Below are 18,363 nucleotides of genomic sequence, written 5' to 3'. Positions count from 1 at the left end.
CTTCTGCCAGCCCAGGGCTTAATTTTTACCCCCTTTCGTCGAGGTGGGACCATTTTTCGCCACTTCCGGGCCCTTTGAAGATTCTCCCAGCGTTCGGGGGCGCTAAGCTTAATAGCTGCGTCGCGGCGACGGGCCTCCCCGGGCTTCTTCACCGGCGATGGCGGCTTCAACCCCGGTTATGGGCTATGATCCCGCCTCACATAGAGTGGTTACCATGGATGTCACCCCGGAGGACAAGGATGTCCCTACCGAACATGAGGATCTTGAAGATATGATCCAACTTTGGCAACGCAAGCAGCCCAAGTCCCCTCCCAAGACGCCCAAGCTCAAGGGGATGCCGGCTGCCTCACAGCCGGCCGCTGCGGGAATGTCGACGCACCTTCTTCCAGGGGGTGCTCGGAACTCGCCGCCTCCTCAGGCCCCACGTAAGAATTCTTGGCGGCCACGATACACACCCCGCATAGGGCGTGACGACCTCATCCTTGTGCTCAAACTGCGTGTCTCATTTGATCTGAAGACGGTGCTCCCATCGGAACGCGCTGGTGACGCGGTGCGTGCCTTTCGGGGGAACTGCTCGGTTGCCGACCTTCACGTGTGGCCAGTCTGGGACGAAAATGTGCTGGTATGCAGCGTCACCTTGATCCCTATTGCTCAACGACTCCTTGGTGACATTGTGCTACCCGTAGGGGACCAGCAGTTCCCGTTTCGGGGCCACGCCAAGGCGTCTGGGCACATCTGCCGCGGCGCCTTCAACATCAACCTGGCCGCATCGTCCTCGAGCACAAGCCGAATCTTGAGTGGCCGAAATGCACTATCCTCGCGGCTCGCAAACTCGGGGACTCCAACGTGGCGGTTGTGACCTTCGAGGGCCCGAAGGCCCCCCGTTTCATCTTCTACTTCTGCCAGGTGGCCTACGTCCGCCTCTATAAAAAGATGGTTCCTGCATGTTCTTGCTACGGCACCATTGGCCACCACAGGACCACGGCTTGCCCCAGCCCCAAAGCGGGCTTCTGCTCCCGCTGCAGCTCCCAGGTGCCTACCACGCCTGAGGGCCTTGCTCAACATGACTGCCAACCCCGCTGCATCCTGTGCACCGGGCCGCACGAAACCTGGGCTAGGGGCTGCCCAGGCAAGTACCATAAGCCCATCAAGCCCTCCCAGCCAGTCTCCCCACAGCCGGCCTCGCCACCACCTCGTACTCCACGTCAAGGCCGCGCGCCCTTGACTCAACCCAAGTCCGGCTCCCGGTCCAAAGCCCCGCTACCGGCTACTCCGGAACACTTCCCGCCACTCACGGCACCACCTCAGGTGAGTAGCTGGGCAGGGGCTGCCTCTCAGCCTCTCCCCTCCCTTCCCTCGGCTGCCCCTAACTCGCTGGAACTCACTCTCGAGCGGCATAACTCCGAGCTTCAGCGCCAGGTTGCAGCTCTGGCAAAGCAACTCGAGTCTTCGCTCCCAACTCCTTCCCCCTAACCCAAGTCGGCCCTTCCACTTGCCACAGTGGTTGTTTCCCCCCCTCCCAACCCCAGTTCTTCTCCCCTCGGCCCTCCCTCCCAGGAGCGCCCGCAAACTCAGGCAGTCGCCGCAGCGGTCTCGCAGGATCCGTCTTCAGCCCTCCCCCTATTTGAGGTCCCCCTGGATGATCATCCCCCGATCCATACTACTCTTCCCATTCAAGACCGTCTCACGGGTCTCGAACAACCCAGCCTTACCACGAAGCATGCACTCAGAGCCCTACCCGATCTGCTCATCCAACGCATCGGAGAGACCATCGTGCCAAAAATTACGGCTGGGGTTCTCAAGGCCGTCCAGATATGGGCCTGCTCTAAATTCAGGTTCAAAAAGTCGCGCTCGCGCTCGGCGTCTCCCAACGCTACCCCGCGCCGCCGCAAATTCGCTGGGACTGCTAACGCCCCCCCCCCCCCTTCAACCCGCTACTCGTTCGTCCCTCTCCTGCACCTCCATAACCGGACCCGGTTCTGGTCCCGACACAGGCGATGGAGGACGACCCTTAACTCGTCTCTTTCACTATGGCGGTGCCCTCCTCGAGCCCTTCGCCTTCGTCACAATTCGAGCTCATCCAGTGGAACTGTCGCGGTTTCGGGAATAGGCAGAAGCGCTCTCACCGGCTCCTCTTCCTTCAATCCCGGGGCTCTCTGCCGGCCGTCCTGGCTCTCCAGGAGGCTGGTCTCAATCCTTCTCTTTCTAGCTACCGTTCTTACTCAGGGGGCCCAACGACCAGTATCCTCGTCCACAAATCTATTACAGCGGTACAAGTCGACCTCAATCTCACCCTCCAACACGATTACTCCATGGTTACGGTGCTCCCCTCACGGCGTCGTGACCCCCCAATTCATGTTCTTAATGTCTATTGCCCCCCTCATCTGCCGCGCGTCAGCTTCTCGGAACTCTTTTATCGCGCCCATAACATCGCTGATCTTGACACCCTGGTCATTGCTGGGGACTTCAACGCCCCCAGTCGGCACTGGGGCTACCACTATGAGAAGGCCCGGGGCCGTAAGCTCAAGAAGCTTATCTCCACGTTTGGTCTCACGTTGCTCAAGGACCCGGCTTGTCCCACACGGAGGGGGGGCAACTCGGTTACTCGTGACACGTGTCCCGACCTTTCTCTCACCAAACATATCCGGGACGCTACTTTGGAGAACGTCGAGGAGTCTCTTGGTAGCGACCACTGTCTGCTGCGAATCGCCTTCTCCACGCGGAGAGTGCGCAAAACATGGGACACGGCCCGCCTCATGGACTGGCGTGCTTTTCGAACCCAGCCTTTCCTTCCGCGGTCCTCCCCCGATGGTTACTCCGCCTGGGCCGCCCATTCCCTCTCTGTCAGACCCGTGTCATACAGACAACTCAGGCTGCTCCCGCCATAGACCCCCACTTTCTCCACCTTTGGGACGCACGCCGCTGCTTCTTGCGCCGCTGGCGTCGCCACAAGCTGAAACGCAATCTCAAAGCGCGTATTGCTGCCCTCACAGAGGAAGCGGCTTCTTATGCTGCCCACCTCTCTGATCGAAACTGGGTCGAAACCTGCAGGAAGGCCGCCGGTCAGATGAGTTCCAGGGGGACGTGGCGCCTCTTTCGGAGCGTTCTGTATCCCTCTTCCATACAAGGGGAAACACAACGACAACAGCGCCGCGCTCTGCACGGGTTCCGTGGCACCTCGGCCGAGCTCGCGGACAAGCTGCGCGACCGGTACCTCTGTCGCACGTTGGACCTGCTTGGGCCGGAGTATAAGTACTCGGGCCGTCCCAACCCTGAGCTTGATGCTCCCTTCACGCTGACTCACCTTCAGGCTTCTTTACTCTGGCCATGCTACGCCTTCCTGCTCTTCTCGCCCAGGTGGAGAGTATCCAACACGCACTTTACGCCGATGACATTATCATCTGGACTAATTCTGGCAACCTCGCTCAAATCGAGCAGCGCCTTCAACAGGCTGCTTCTATAGTGGACACTTACACCACCTCTTGTGGCTTGGAGTGCGCCCCGCAGAGATCAGCACTTCTTTCTCTTTCCTCTTTAACCCCGCCCCTGCTCTCCTTGCCCTCGGGTCCCATCCCCGTGATCTCCGAGCTCCGGGTTCTGGGACTTTTTATCTCTTACTCTCTCAGCCCGGGCTCTACCCTTACCCGCCTCCGCCGTGTGTGGGAGCACGTGATCTGCATGATCCGTTGGGTCTCTACGAAACGTGACGGTCTGCGGGGGCGGGATGCCTTTCGTTTGGCCCAAGCTCTCGTCATCAGTTGGATCATCTACGCGGCGCCACCATGAGGCCCAGCTGGATGCCCTCTTCCGATCTCTGCATAAGCGTGCGCTGAACCTCCTCGTGTCCACTTCCAAGCGTCGTTTTGCGGCTTTGGGGGTGCACAACTCTTGCTCGGAGCTTCGGGAGGCTCACCTCGTTATTCAACTTGGTCGCCTATCTCAGACGTCTCCTGGGCGCCGTCTGCTTGCGCACCTTGCTCTTCAACCTATTCTGCCTCCGGCGCCCCCCGATCGGATTCCGACTCTTGGCGCCAGAAAGTCAGGGTTGCCCCTCTCCCTCGTAATATGGATACTGTCTCCCACCCTGGTCGTCCGGCCGCTCGTGTTCGCGCCCTTACATCCCAACACTGATATCGCCCCGGTGTCTTCTATGTGGATGTCGCGGGTCCTTCCCCCTTTGGCTACTTTTCGGCTGCCGTGATCCACGAGGGAAACACGATTGATGGCCTCTCCTTTCGGGCCTCTACTTCAACTCAGGCGGAGGAAGTGGCCATTGCCTTGGCTGCCTCCCACCCCAAGGGAAGGGTCATCCTCTCGGACTCGCACTATGCCTGCTCCCGATACCTTGCCGGTTCCGTCTCGTCCCTCGCGGCTCACTTACTCCGGGCAGCCTCCTGGTGTTTCGTACCTCACCCCGTCCTACTTGTCTGATCCCCGGGTCACGAGAGTCTTCCTGGCAATGAGGCCGCCGATGCGGCCGCCCGCGTGCTCCTTACCCGGGCCGTTACCCCTTCTCCTTCCTCGCCTGATTCTGCAACCCAGTCCCTCACATCTTTTCGAGAAATCTTGGCCTATTACCGCGATGGTCGTCGGCTTTTTCCGGCCCCGGTCCGGGGTTTGTCTAAGGCCCATGAGGGAACCCTGCGCCACTTACAGACCAACACCCTGTTGTGTCCTGCCGTGGCTCGCCATTTTCTGCCTAATACAAGTGGCCACTGTCACCATTGTAGGGTCCTGTGCGACACCTACCAGATGGTTGCAGCTTGCCCCTCTTTCTATTTTCCTCTCTCCCCCCTTTTCCCGTTCCCACACGAGAGGCCTAGGAGGGGACCCTGTTCAGCTGCTCTACCTTGTGCGCCCAGCGCGCCCGGATGGCGCGTGCCCGAGCGGCGGCCATCTCCAATGGAGTCCCGGACTAGGGAGTCCACTTAGATGTCCCCGATCGGGGTCAACTCTTGTATTTTGCTAATATAAATGTTTTCACCAACCCCACCACCACCACCACTATTCAAATGCCTACACCACGTTTCAGGGATAGACCTGCTCTGTGAATGCGTCCCTCTCTCTCTCTCGCTCTCATAGCGCGCAAAACCTCTTCACCTTGCAGATTACGAGCGTACGAACGCGCCATCTGTCGAAGAAGACGACGACGCTCGAACGTAATCATATGGTTCGCATGAATGCATGTTCTGCAGGCGTGGCTGTAAAGTCTAGTGGTTACGACGCTCGCTTTGGGACTTGGGGTACGCGGGTTCGTATGCCGCCTCGGCGAGAATGTTCATGACGTACACGTCACCTAAATCACGTGACGTGTACGTCATCAACCCCTATATATACGACTGCGGAGCACGCAATAAACGTTCCATTTTTTACAGTCACCATGTAGTGAACGCAGCGGGTTCACAATGCAAAGAAGGCAAGGATTAGCTTCGGAAAACCACCCGTGTTCGATGACATCGCGACTACATAGACGACCTTCAAGATTAGACTCGAGGCGTACCTGGAATATCAAATAAGAACGAAGATAGACTGCATCACGCCGAACCAGCAAACAAGAAACGCAGAGCGCCAGCAGGAGAACAGTACACAGAATTTGCAACAGGGTCAACGGGTTTGGACCCGTAACTGGACGAGATCCAAATGAATATCAGCCACAGTGAGGGAACAACAGGGAGCAAGAATGATCACCGTTGACACTCAGCAAGGGGTTGAACGAAGACATTTCGACCAAGTGCGAAGACGAGAAGTACCACTCCTGGATCAACCGACAGAACAAAATCAACAAACTCCAGCACGATGCCAGAACCGCCAGGTCTTGTTATGCAAAGACAGGAGGCCTCCTCAGAGTCGAGAAACCAAAGTATGCCGGCGGATCAAGCCCTGGGCCAGAGGCTTCACTCCGAAGGTTTACTAGCCAACGCAGAGCGCCTGTCCACCTCAATCTGTAAGGGGAAGGTGATGAGGTGTCTCCGGCTGGCAACCTAAAGCACGTGATGTGTACGTCATCAACCCCTATAATATACGACTACGGAGCACGCAATAAACGTTCCATTTTCTACAGTCACCATGCAGTTTTTTATTGTCTAGACGCGACGTATCAAATTTATTTTCTTTCTTGGTAGTTTCTTGCTAGGCACCACAAACTACGGCTGGCTTAAACAGCTTCGCTGTTAAAAGCAATTCATTTTGAATGCCGACCGTAAACTGGTCAAAAACAAGTGGCGCAGGCATTTGCCAAGATGCAAGTATTGTTCGTACTTTTCTGTTGAGTCACCACTGTCACTCGGCCCCTTAGGTGCACCAGTATGCACCTGATTCCCGTTAGTCTGTCGTTCACCCGCCAATCAGTACAGGAATGCATTCATAGAAGAAAGGAAGAGGGGACCACATTGAGACAGAATGAAACAAGATTCCTACCGGATCGAAGTGTTTCTCTTCTGCCAGAGGCAAGCAGGAGTAGTACATGGAGCATGCAATCGGTATAATCTGCAAAAGAAAAATAAATGAAACGTGAGGACCTAAGGTTTTAAACTGTGCGGAACGTTATGACGGTGTGCGGTTGACAGAAGCGTACTTTTTGGGCAAGGGCAATTGCAGCCATTGGTAAAACATAAGAAACCAGATTTAGGATAAAATTGATAGAGCTGCTTTGGATGAATTAGCACGTGACTAGGCACTCGGGTGCCAGCACTTGTCGTAGATGCCCTTTGTAGACGCCCAGGTGTAACGCGTTTGCTTGAGCCTCACAGTGAGGAGGTGGGCGAATATCAAGCAAGCCTTTCAATCAAGCCACGATCTGGGTTGCTTCATGCTTGCCCGACGGTGAAGCACAAGCAGTCACGTCATTTATGGGCGTCTATAGTGGGCGTGCCAGTTGGACTCTTCAGCTGTCGAGTTTCGCCATTCTGTGTGAAATTAACCGGAATTCATTAGGCTGCAAGCTTTATCAGTGTTTACTTATTGTATTTCTTGAAACTGTTCTGAATTCCTCCAGTTCGAGCTTCTGTAGGGATCAATCGCTTGGATGTTCTGCTTCAAAAGATAATTAGCATAACTTGCAAAATAACTCGTTTATTTACTCTGTCGAGTCCGTTTGAAATGTAAAACCCTTTAAGAAATGTAATCAAAATCACAATCAATTATTTATCAAACTTTCGGTATACTTAAGCAACATGGTTCAGATTTCGTAAAAGACCCGGTGTAAATATTTATACATTGCTTCCCATGGACACGCTTTTTCATTTGGACAAAATATATGGAATATTCCAGGTCACTTGCGTGATGCGCAATATCTCGGAAGATAGGCTAAGCAAAGGAAGGGGCGCTATAACCTAAAACAATTTCATTCGATTTTATTGTTATCTCCTCCTTTTATATTTACATGACCACCGACAATAGCGTGGATAGGGGCCCGCAACGTTTTCTGAACAAGCGTCGTCGTCGTTTGCAAGCAGCCCATTTTGTTTGCTTTTTAAGACAATATGTTTCCCTACTTTCAATTGTTTTCTTTACATCACTGGCTGACGAGAGGCGAGGAACGCGCAAAAGTGTAAATGGCTTTATTACAGCCGAGCCAGCGCAGCGAAAGTAGCACATGAGGAGGAGGGTTGTGCCGGCGTTTCTGACTGGTCCAAGTAGAGTTGACATCACACAGCAGAGGCAGATATCAGTAGAGTGGCACAAGAGTCTGCGATCAGTCCCTTTCCGCTTGCTTAGCTTGCCGTGGATGCTCGACGGTCGTGGCATGGTGCAACGTGGTGCTGAAAATGCTACTTAAACTAATCCTTGGCAAAGCAGAGTTAGAAGACCGACATCGTCTACGTTGCGAAAATACTTAAGGTTATAGTACTAAGGAAGGTTCTCGATGGCACCAACAACTGGACTATATTTCCGAACGTTCAGCACTCAATGCAGCGAAGCGGCGCACCAGGAACCCTCCTCGTCCCCTGCGCTAACAATTACTTCGAGAAACACTTCGTTAATAACCCAGCCATTCGCGCCAAAAGCGCACCATCCTTTCCTCGCGCAATGCCTCCAAACTGTCGTTCTCACATCATTCTGTTTTTTGGGCTTTTCTTCACACGCGAAAAAAAGAGGACTTACAGTGACGTTTCGCTTCATGAACGCAGGTGACGAGCATGCTTATGGGTGCTATTGCGCCCATGAAGCTATCGGCCCTGGGTGCTCTTCGACGCCTAGACTGTTCGCATCACGGATCACTTTCAAGATAGGGATCGGGCTGCCACGCCATAAGCCGGCGGCACCACTAAAACCCCCACCCCTCCTCCCCGGTGAGAAGAAGGCGTGTGCTTCCTCCCCGCATTCCTCCCTTGCTAGCGCGAGATTGAGCCGCTCACCGTCGAACGCTTTCACTCGCACATACATCACACGGCGCGATCACGAGACAAGACCGGTTTTCGCACAGTGCACCCGTAGGAACTGCCAGTGCGTGTCAGCCCACCATCTTCCCACGCGGCATTGCTTTACCGCATGCTCCTTCGTGCTTTACTAGGGACGGGATTCTCTTCTCCACCTCCAGGCGCCTTCCGCCTCCGCTTCCTTTGCGGTTTCACACTGTCCATTGCCGATTTCACTGACGTGCCACTTACGCTTGTGCCTAATTATTTCCGGGCGGTTTGCGCGACGGACAGTCAGACAGTCTGAATGCATAACCTAATAAAAAGCACTCAGTGCATGCGAGCATACCTCTCTTCCACTCCTTGAAAATGGTTGAACAGCGAAGCTGTGTTAGTTACACCGAGTGTTACGAGTGTTTCATGTGCATGCGTTGCATGTGATGCAATTGCGTAAACATCAGTAAATCCAGATGTACAACACGAGCTTATATGGAAACGTTGCGAGCCGAGAAGACGTTGCCACTACCCAAGCTACTCGACGAATGTGCAGCTCTGTGGTCGAAACCTTCCTATAGCCTCCACCAGAGGAATCAGCTGCAGTCACGGACACCCGCGCGCATTCGGCGCAGTCTTGGGGACACGCAGACGGCGTCGGCAGCAGTTCTGCGCGTTAACCGAAAGGGCGCGCCGCACAGAAACGAGTTCTCTTATACCCATCGCCTCTCCCCGGGCGTGCCACCCTCATTGGTCAATTCCTCCCCCAGCGTGCCTCTCCTCCTCTGCTGGCCACGTGACCTGTCCTCCCCCAGCGCAGCTCTCATCCTCTCCTAGTTACGTGACCTGTGTGACACCGGCCGACGGACGGACGGACAGCCTCGACCTACAACAGCTCGGCTGTTAAAAATTATGAGCCGTTCCAATCTCTGAAGGTGAATGATCAGCGAAGGAAGCTGTTTAGCACACGACACCGAGGTGGCATAGGAATTCGAACCGAGGTACGAAAATATTTGTTGTCTTGATCGGTTTTCATGGTGACGACAGGTATGCAACGCATACTCGTATCAACTTCTTCTTCTTTCTTCTTTCTGGGGTTTTACGTGCCAAAACCAATTCTGATTATGAGGCACGCCGTAGTGGAAGGCTCCGTATTAATTTCGACCACCTGGGGTTCTTTAACGTGCACTACAACGCAAACACACGGGCGTTTTGAAGCGAAAGCTTCATTACGCTACCTCGGGCAGCCATCTGCGACTCAACAGTTTTCACATTGAGAGCTAGAGGTCAAACCACAGCAGAGCATTAAGGCACGTCTATAGTCCGACGTTATCGGCACGCAGGCGAGCGTCATCAGACGCCGGGCTCATCGGAGCGCATTCGCCGCGTGTCCGGTTACGTTGGCGGCGCCAGTGCATCTAACCATCGGTCGAACTATAGCCGCTGTTGTTCTCGCCAACATGACATAACGTGTGCGCGCGTTCACGCTACGTCGGTATATTTAGGCCTTTACGGAGCCCTGAAAGGAGACATTGCCGCTGTTGCTGGAGTACAGTTGGGCCCGGCTGCCAGATGCAACCAAGTCTCACAACTTTACTAATCACCGCAGTGTCTTCATAGGCATAAAAATGATGAACAAACACTGAATTCATAGCAAACATGTCTGTATTTCATTGCGAGACCACACCTCGGCCACAGCTCGACAATGCGCCTAGCCAGGGCAGTGAAGCTTCCGCTATGAACCAGGGTTAACCACAGCTAAACCACACCAATTTTTTTTTTTTTGCATTTCGGCTCCATGGAAACGCGGCCGCCGCGGCCGGGATTCGATCCCGCGATCTCGTGCTCAGCAGCACAACGCCTTAGCTGACTGAGGCACCACGGCGGCTTCGTATCACCTCGTATCGTCGGCCGCGGAAAGATACAACGAAGCAAAGGGAAAGAATAACACAACAGACGATGACATCGCTGCCTCAGGTTCAGCTCTTGGTGGCTTGGAGATGAAAAGCATCGAGTTGTCTTTGTTGGGGATTCTAACATACGTAACTTCGAACAGGCAATAATAGAAAGGGTTGGTGCAGGGAACGAGTCTTGGTTATCGCGCTTCCGGCGAAGCCGAGTAGGAAGTTGATAGCCAAAGCCAATCAGCAGGTGTGGGACACAGTGGAGGAGAGGCACCTTGTGGTGATAATGGCCGGAGTGATTGACATACTACAGCCAAGACGGAGGGCAGAGGTCGCGAAGGAAATAGCCAAAGGGAATACGGACTTGCGGAAGTTGTCAAAGGAAGTTAAAATCACAATGTGCATGGTGCCAGAGGTTCAAAGGCAGGGGTATGCAATTGAAAGGGCAGTGCTTGTAGTGAACAGGGAAATTGGACTCTAGCTAAGGCATTGAATTTTACGGTCAGTGACATCAACCGAGAAGTGCACCGACCAACCCATGAAGGCACTTTAGTGCATGACGGGGTACATTTTAGTGATAGTGTAGCAGCACCGGTTGTAAGGTCGATAAGCGGCACGGGCAGTAGCTTGTTTAGGCGGACCTCAGGCAATCAGGAAAGAAGATTAGGTATTGGAAGTAGCGACACACCAGCGACGAGCAGAATTAGACCGAAATGAGTTAAGAAAAGACGTACAAAGAAAAATCATGAGCCATGCCATGCTGTGAAGGTGGATGACCAACGAAGCTGTTTACCACAAGCCACTGAGGTGACACCGAATTTTGAACAAAGGTACGAAAACATTTATTTGTCTTGATCGGTGGTCGTCATGACGAAGGTACGCACACACATTATTTATCATCTCTGTTGTCATTATATTATATTCCTCATATTCGCTTATAGTCCGGATTCCTAAGGAGCAACGCACCTACAAAGAGCGATGGCAGGAACAGAGACGAGAATGAAATCGTTACCGGCGTGCGGCGAACACCACCGATGGAGAGCCTGCACAAAACGACAGGCGAGCCTCGCTACTGCTGCGTGGCCATGACGTCATCACCAGCGCTGCATCGCTTCGCGTTAGCTTTGCAGAGCCATGACGTCACCGCGCCTTGAAGAGTAGTTGCCGTGACTGCGCAGAGGCAGAGTTATGCCGTGAAGTCACTGCGCCGACCCATGGCATATACGTCTATCTCCACGTCGCCCTCGCAGTGACACAAAAGCCCCGCCTTCTCCACGCCGAGCACATCGCCGCGAAGAGGGGCGGCCGAAGAAGGACGTCGCTGCCGAAGAAGGGAAAGCGCGGCGCGAAAGCCACCGCGCCTCTACTAGAGAGCGAGTGAGACGACTTTGGTTCGATCCCGAGTATCGTGCGGCTGAAGCGGCGGCGAAACGTCGGTGATTCGCAGAAGATCCAGAGTTACGAGCCTTTAAAGACCGAGATACATTAAAGACCGAGTGTTCGTTGCTCCTTGGGCTGTCGATGATTCCGTGGTGATCTTGCGCAAAACGTGGCCGAGTCACGAAGCATGACCTCGCCAAAAGTTCGCCGAACCGAGATAAAACTAGGTGGGGTCGCCAGCTTCGCTGTTTCCCAGTCTTCACACCACTAGTGTGAAGCTGCCCCTAATTTTTAAAAGTTTTCTCCTGATGTAGATTACAGTCCCACTACACTCAGTGCGACCGCTGCCACGGACAAATGCATCCTCAGCACACGTTCGTCCCTCGCGCACACAGGTGTGACGCAGAGCAGCACGTATCCTCATTCTAGTAGAACTTCCGTCTGCCGCAAGTGCGGTATTGAAATAATTCAATTTCTCAAGAAAAGTGCGTCGCAAAATTTCTAAAGTACGATTTACACAAAACCTGCCGACGTGGTATCATCGGATTCTAATTTTAACATGCAAGAAAACATAAATCTATTACGCGAAAGCTCAGAATTATGCTAGCTATGCAGCAGAAAATTTTTCGTTGTCGACGCGACGGTGTACACGCACTGACGGAGAAAATTTGCCGTGGTATCCATATATAGCTTTGCTGTAAAATGTCGCTATAGCGATAGCAAATTATTAGTCAGCAAGACTAACAACTGTGCGTCGTCGCACTGCCGCACGCCATACTCAACTTGCGCAGAAATAGCATGCCCTCCTCTCCCCCTCGGTGCGTTGCGCATGATGGAAGACGGCGCGCTTGTGCCCACGCTTCCTCTTACGCGCGCGAGATCGAACCATTATGCTCGGTTTACTCCCGCACCCGATGCATACGATGCGAGGCCACGATGTCATCACAATAACACTTTATACTGAACATCACGGCGACGCCGATAGAGAAAGTGTGCCGGAAGTGTCTATCGCAATAAAAAAATAATATTGTTCGGCAGAATAATAAATATGTAGTCAGGACACCTCACATTCACGTAGTGCATTTTAACGTTTTCCCGACGTCGCGTGTGCGGCCCGACAGGCTTTAACCAATAGCGGAGGGCCTATGGCGACTAAGGAATAGGATAAGAAATAATTTTGTTTTGTTCGGCCCATTCTTACATAATCACTGTGTGCACGTGCGTTCTGAAATGGAGAGTTCTTGCGCATTTCCTGACGGGTAGTGACAGGCCCCCCAAATTTGACCAAGAGCGGTGCGGTAATGCAACGGTATAAATCAAACAGAAACAGAGTGGAATAACTTTGCGTTATATTTTCCCAGTTTTCAAGTTTCACGTACCTGACGTAATTTGTGTGGCGGAATAGTTCTTGCAAAGGCAAGTGCTTCATTCTTACATTGTCGCATTGTTTCGCCGAAGAGAGCTTTTGCGTGCAGAAGACGAGGTCCTAGAGCTGCATGAAAAATATTCAAAATAGAAAAAATAGTTAGTAATTTAAGGTTATATTAAGAATCAAGCAATTTTCTTTATCTATTGAGAAAGTCCATGGCAAACGCGTAACTGCAGTTCCTATCTTAATCATTCGTCTATGAATTTCTTTGAAACTATGTCACCATAAAATTTTGTCAGCGAACAAAATTAATTTCTACATACTGTACTCGAGCTGAACACTTCATACTAAGTTGTATGTGCCGTGAATATCTGTACGAGTGCGTTTACATATCTCAATTACAAGAAAAAAGAATAATGATAATAAAAATGTGTAGACGAATAAAAATCATTGCCGAAAATACTGCAGGCAGTCATAAACGCAACCATGTCCCATTTATCCAAACGAAACCGTTGATTCAATGAAATGTGGAGAAAATGGATAGATGCAAAAGCCTAACCTAAGTATATTTACCGGGTAGTGAAGTACGAATGAGACATAATGATACGAGGGACGAAGAGTTGGGTGTTCAACACGAATGGTGGCAGCAAATAGCCAATAAGGGATAGAGAGTAAGAAATGTGTGCGCACGCCAAGGCGCTCAGTCCTGTTACAACCTGAGCTGCCTCCAAGACATCCACCGATATATGTTTCGCACCTGTTTAAGAAATCATTATCGCCTGCTATATATATATATATATATATATATATATATATATATATTGTAGTGAACAGAGACGCTAGTGGGTCCGGCTCTAGTGGGGCCAGACGCTAGTGGGCCCAGCGCTTTTGCTCGCAACGGCGCTCGTGCTTTTCAGTTGTGTTTCGTTTGACTGTCGACGCTGCGCTGTTCCGATCTCTAATAAACCCTTTACAATTGGTCGAGCGTGCTGCGCCCTCAAAACCTGCACCCTGGAACCTTGTTCCCGCACCGTACCTTCGACCATGCCTGAAGAAGCCTCCCAACAAGTGCCTCCCCCTGCACCGGCACCGTGCTCTGGTGCGCCTCGCCACAGGGACCCTGCCATTTTCACAGGCGCTGATGACACCGACGTTGAGGATTGGCTAACGACCTACGAGCGGGTATACGTAAGGGCCCACAATAAATGGGGCGAACCCGCTGAGCTCAGCAACGTGCTCTTCTACCTCGAGGGTGTGGCCAGCTTATGGTACAACAACCAAGAAACGGATTTTCCGACGTGGTCCGACTTCAAAACGTATTTTGTGGATGTTTTTGGTCGCCGGGCTGTTCATAAGCTGCGCGTCGAGCCGCGTTTGCGGGAACGAGCTTAGCAAGTCGGTGAATCCTTCACAATCTGCATCGAAGACATCCTGGACTTATGCAGGAAAGTCAACGCGACCATGTAGGAGTCAGATAAGATCAGGAATGTAATGAAAGGCATAGAAGACGATGCCTTCAACATGCTCCTTGCCAAAAATCCTCGCACTGTGGCCGAGATAATTACACTGTGCCAAAGTTACGAGGAGTTACGCAGGCAGCGGTCATTGACCCGTCGCCCTACATCGTGCGACGAACACCTCGCTGGCTTGACGGCCATTTCTGAGCAGTCAGCGTTGATGGCAGAAATGAAGGCGTTAGTGCGCGAGGAAATTGCACGCCAGCTCTCCTTGATGGCCTTTGCACAATCGCAACCCGTACAAGAGCCCACGTCGAGTTTTGAGCCCCCGCTCCACCGCGCCATGGCCCACGAACTCAACGAGGTTTTGCCTGAGCGCCACCAACATGTTCCTGCGGCCGCACCTCTCCGCTACGCTGAAATCGTCGTCAGGCCCCAACAGATCGCTCCGGCTGCACCACTCAGCTACGCGGAAGTAGTCACCAGGCCCCACCCCTTCCCTCAACGTGGGCCTCTCACGCCGACGTCTTGGCTCTGCCCCGATCACAGCCCGCCATGCCACCATATCACCAGCCGCCCCGCACAGGGTGTCCTCCTACATGGACGGCGCCCACCACAGCGAATCTGCGGCGTACGTCTGACAATCGGCCTATCTGTTTTGCGTGCGACTACGCAGGCCGCGTCGCTCGCTACTGTAATCACGTGCAGTCGCCTAGCGCTACAACATATGCGCCAAGTCGTAGCTATCGCAGACGTACAAATTACGGACGTTCCCGAAGACCCATACTGTGCCCGTTACTGTACGCTCGGCTCGATTTCTACGTCTGGCCCAATGCCTATCGATGTGTTCGATTCTTCTATTGCCGATGACCTTGCACCGGGCCAGCGATCACAGCTACTGTGCATCTTACAAGAATTTCGTGCTTCTTGGTTCTCCCAGCCCATATTACGACGACCCTTCGGCATCGTCACCTACGTTCCGCCCAAGGCCCAATACCCGCCGCTCACCTCCTCCACGCCGACGCTCGCTATCACCGATGCGGCCTCGTCCCGCAGCTCGGGAAGAGGAAAACTAATCGTCGCACTCCACGAAGCAAGGGCTGCGACGCCGACCAAACGCGAAAGTCCTCAGGATAGCTCGACGAATGTGATAGACGTGTTTGTTGATGGCGTTCACACATCTGCACTCGTGGACACCGGCGCCGCCGTGTCAGTTATTGACGCAAAACTTTGTCGCTTGATTCGGAAAGTTACGATGCCCGTTACTGGACTGTCCCTCCGCACAGCCGGCGCACAGCGCATTCACCCGTTAGCGGCATGCACAGCTCGTGTTGTTATTGAGGCGGTTGTATACGCCATCGAATTTATTGTAATTTCGTCGTGCTCCCATGACGTTATCCTCGGCTGGGATTTTCTCTCCCGCCACAATGCCGTCATTCATTGCGCAGGGGCCCAACTAGAACTGTCGCCACTCTGAGATTTGACGCTCGCCGACAATGCTTCACTTCCGAACAAACTACTCGTCAGATACAACACCACCGTTCCTCCCAACTCGTCAGTGGTTGTCTCTATGTACTGCAGCAGCCTCTCGGACGCCGTCGCACTACTTTCTCCGCCTGGCCTCTTTTTCACTCGAAAAGGTCTGCTGCTACCTTTTGCGACGGTGAACATCACACAGAGCTCTACTGTTATATTTATTTGCAACCCGTTCCCGTACCCTGTGTTGCTACTCCAAGGAGAATGTCTGGGTAGTGTCGAAGCTATCGCAGACGTACAAATTACGGACGTTCCCGAAGACCCATTCTGTGCCCGTTACAGTACGCTCGGCTCGATTTCTACGTCTGGCCCAATGCCTATCGATGTGTTCGATTCTTCTATTGCCGATGACCTTGCGCCGGGCCAGCGATCACAGCTACTGTGCATCTTACAAGAATTTCATGCTTCTTTCGACATCGGGCAACTTTCCCTGGGCCGCACGTCAACTGTTACGCACCACATCAATACTGGCTCCAAATTGCCATTGCGGCAACGCCCATATCGCGTATCGACTACTGAACGTCGCGTCATTAATGAACAAGTGGCCGATATGCTCCGCCGCGATGTGATCCGACCTTCCCACAGTCCATGGGCATCTCCCGTCGTCCATGTTACGAAGAAAGACGGTTCTGTACGGTTCTGTGTGGACTATCGGCGCCTGAACAAGATCACTCGTAAGGACGTTTACCCGCTTCCGCGAATCGACGACGCTATTGACAGCCTACAAGGAGCACAATTTTTTTCATCTCTCGATCTGCGCTCAGGGTATTGGCAAGTACCTATGGCAGACGATGATCGACCGAAGACAGCCTTTGTCACGACCGACGGCTTATACGAATTTAACGTAATGCCGTTTGGACTTTTTAATGCGCCAGCAACTTTTGAGCGCATGATGGATGCCTTTCTGCGCGGCTTGAAATGGCACACGTGCTTGTGCTACCTTGATGACGTCGTTGTTTTTGCTCCGTACTTCTCCACGCACCTTCAACGCCCCCGGCGTGCCTTGACGTAATTGCGAAACGCCCGCCTACAACTAATATGAAAGAAGTGCCCATTTGCAGTGCGGCAGCTGACGATACTGGGTTACGTCATTTCCAAGGATGGAATTCTCCCCGATCCAGCCAAGCGTCGTGCCGTCGCCGAATTCCCTAAACCTACGTCCGTCAAAGAACTTCGAAGTTTCGTAGGTTTTTGTTTCCTACTTGCGACGCTTGATTCGCAATTTCGCCGCCATCATATCACCTCTGACGAAGCTCCTTGGAAGCAACGGGCCCCTTCATTCGTGGTCGTCAGAGTGCGAGGAAGCGTTCGCAAATCTCCGTCGTTTGCTGACGACTCCCCCAATTTTGCGCCACTATGACCCGACGGCCCCTACAGAGGTACACACAGATGCCAGCGGTGTTGGCCTCGGTGCTGTCCTTGCGCAGCGCAAACCTGGCTTTCCTGAATATACGCTTGCGTTGTAGTGCACGTTAAAGAACCCCAGGTGGTCAAAATTAATCCGGAGACCTCCACTACGGCGTGCCTCATAATCAGAACTGGTTTTGGCACGTAAAACCCCAGAAAGAAGAACAGAAAGAAGAAGGCTTTCCTGAATATGTCGTGGCCTATGCCAGTCGCACCCTTATGAAAGCCGAGACCAATTACGCTGTCACGGAAAAAGAATGTCTGGCGATCATCTGGGCTCTTACTAAGTTCCGGCCTTATTTGTATGGCCGCCCATTTGATGTCGTCACGGACCACAACGCACTATATTGGCTGTCATCGTTGAAGGATCCTTCAGGTCGTCTTGCCCGCTGGGCACTTCGCCTGCAGGACTACGATATCCGCGTGCTGTACCGCAACGGACGCCAACATTCTGACGCTAACGCCCTATCACGCTCTCCTTTGCCTGACGACAATACCCGCTGCTCACTATCCCAGCTCGCTGTTTCTTCAATCAACCTTGAGAATATCGCTTCCGAGCAGCGCAAGGACTCGGGGATTGCTTCGATTATAGACTTGCTTGCTTACCCATCACCACAGTCAACCACTCGTACGTTGCGTCGTCAGGCTCGTCATTTCGCGGTTCGCAACAACATGCTTCACCGACGGAGTTATACCGTAGACGGCCGCCAGTGGTTGTTAGTAGTTCCTCGCAGTCTGCGCTACGAAATCTGCGCATCCTTTCACGCCGATCCACAGTGCGCACACTCGGGAGATTTCAAAACCTACCAGCGCCTTGGAGAGCGCTACTACTTGCGAGGAATGTTGACATGAGAGCCCTGCGGCCAAAGAAAAGAAGAAAATGACGAAGTGAACGGAGCGTTCCGAACGGGGCGAGCGCGCGAGGCGCGTGATCCGAGGTATGGTCGAGGCAGAAGCAA

At 53.0% G+C, this 18,363-nt stretch overlaps 1 protein-coding gene across 1 annotated transcript; it reads left to right on the top strand.

The window, feature by feature from the left end:
• Positions 1-933: 933 nt before the first annotated feature.
• Positions 934-1,473, top strand: LOC119463524 (proline-rich proteoglycan 2). Its single transcript, XM_037724363.1, has one exon. It carries the CDS (start codon positions 934-936, stop codon positions 1,471-1,473), a length of 540 nt encoding a protein of 179 aa, XP_037580291.1.
• The last annotated feature ends 16,890 nt before the right edge of the window (positions 1,474-18,363 follow it).

This window comes from Dermacentor silvarum, chromosome 9 (genome assembly GCF_013339745.2).
Source record: "Dermacentor silvarum isolate Dsil-2018 chromosome 9, BIME_Dsil_1.4, whole genome shotgun sequence".
Lineage (NCBI taxonomy): Eukaryota > Metazoa > Arthropoda > Arachnida > Ixodida > Ixodidae > Dermacentor > Dermacentor silvarum.
This window is presented reverse-complemented; position numbering and strand designations above follow the sequence as displayed.

Bases quoted from the DNA above. Each gene is read 5' to 3' on its own strand.
- LOC119463524 (XM_037724363.1), top strand. From the start codon at position 934: ATGGTTCCTGCATGTTCTTGCTACGGCACCATTGGCCACCACAGGACC.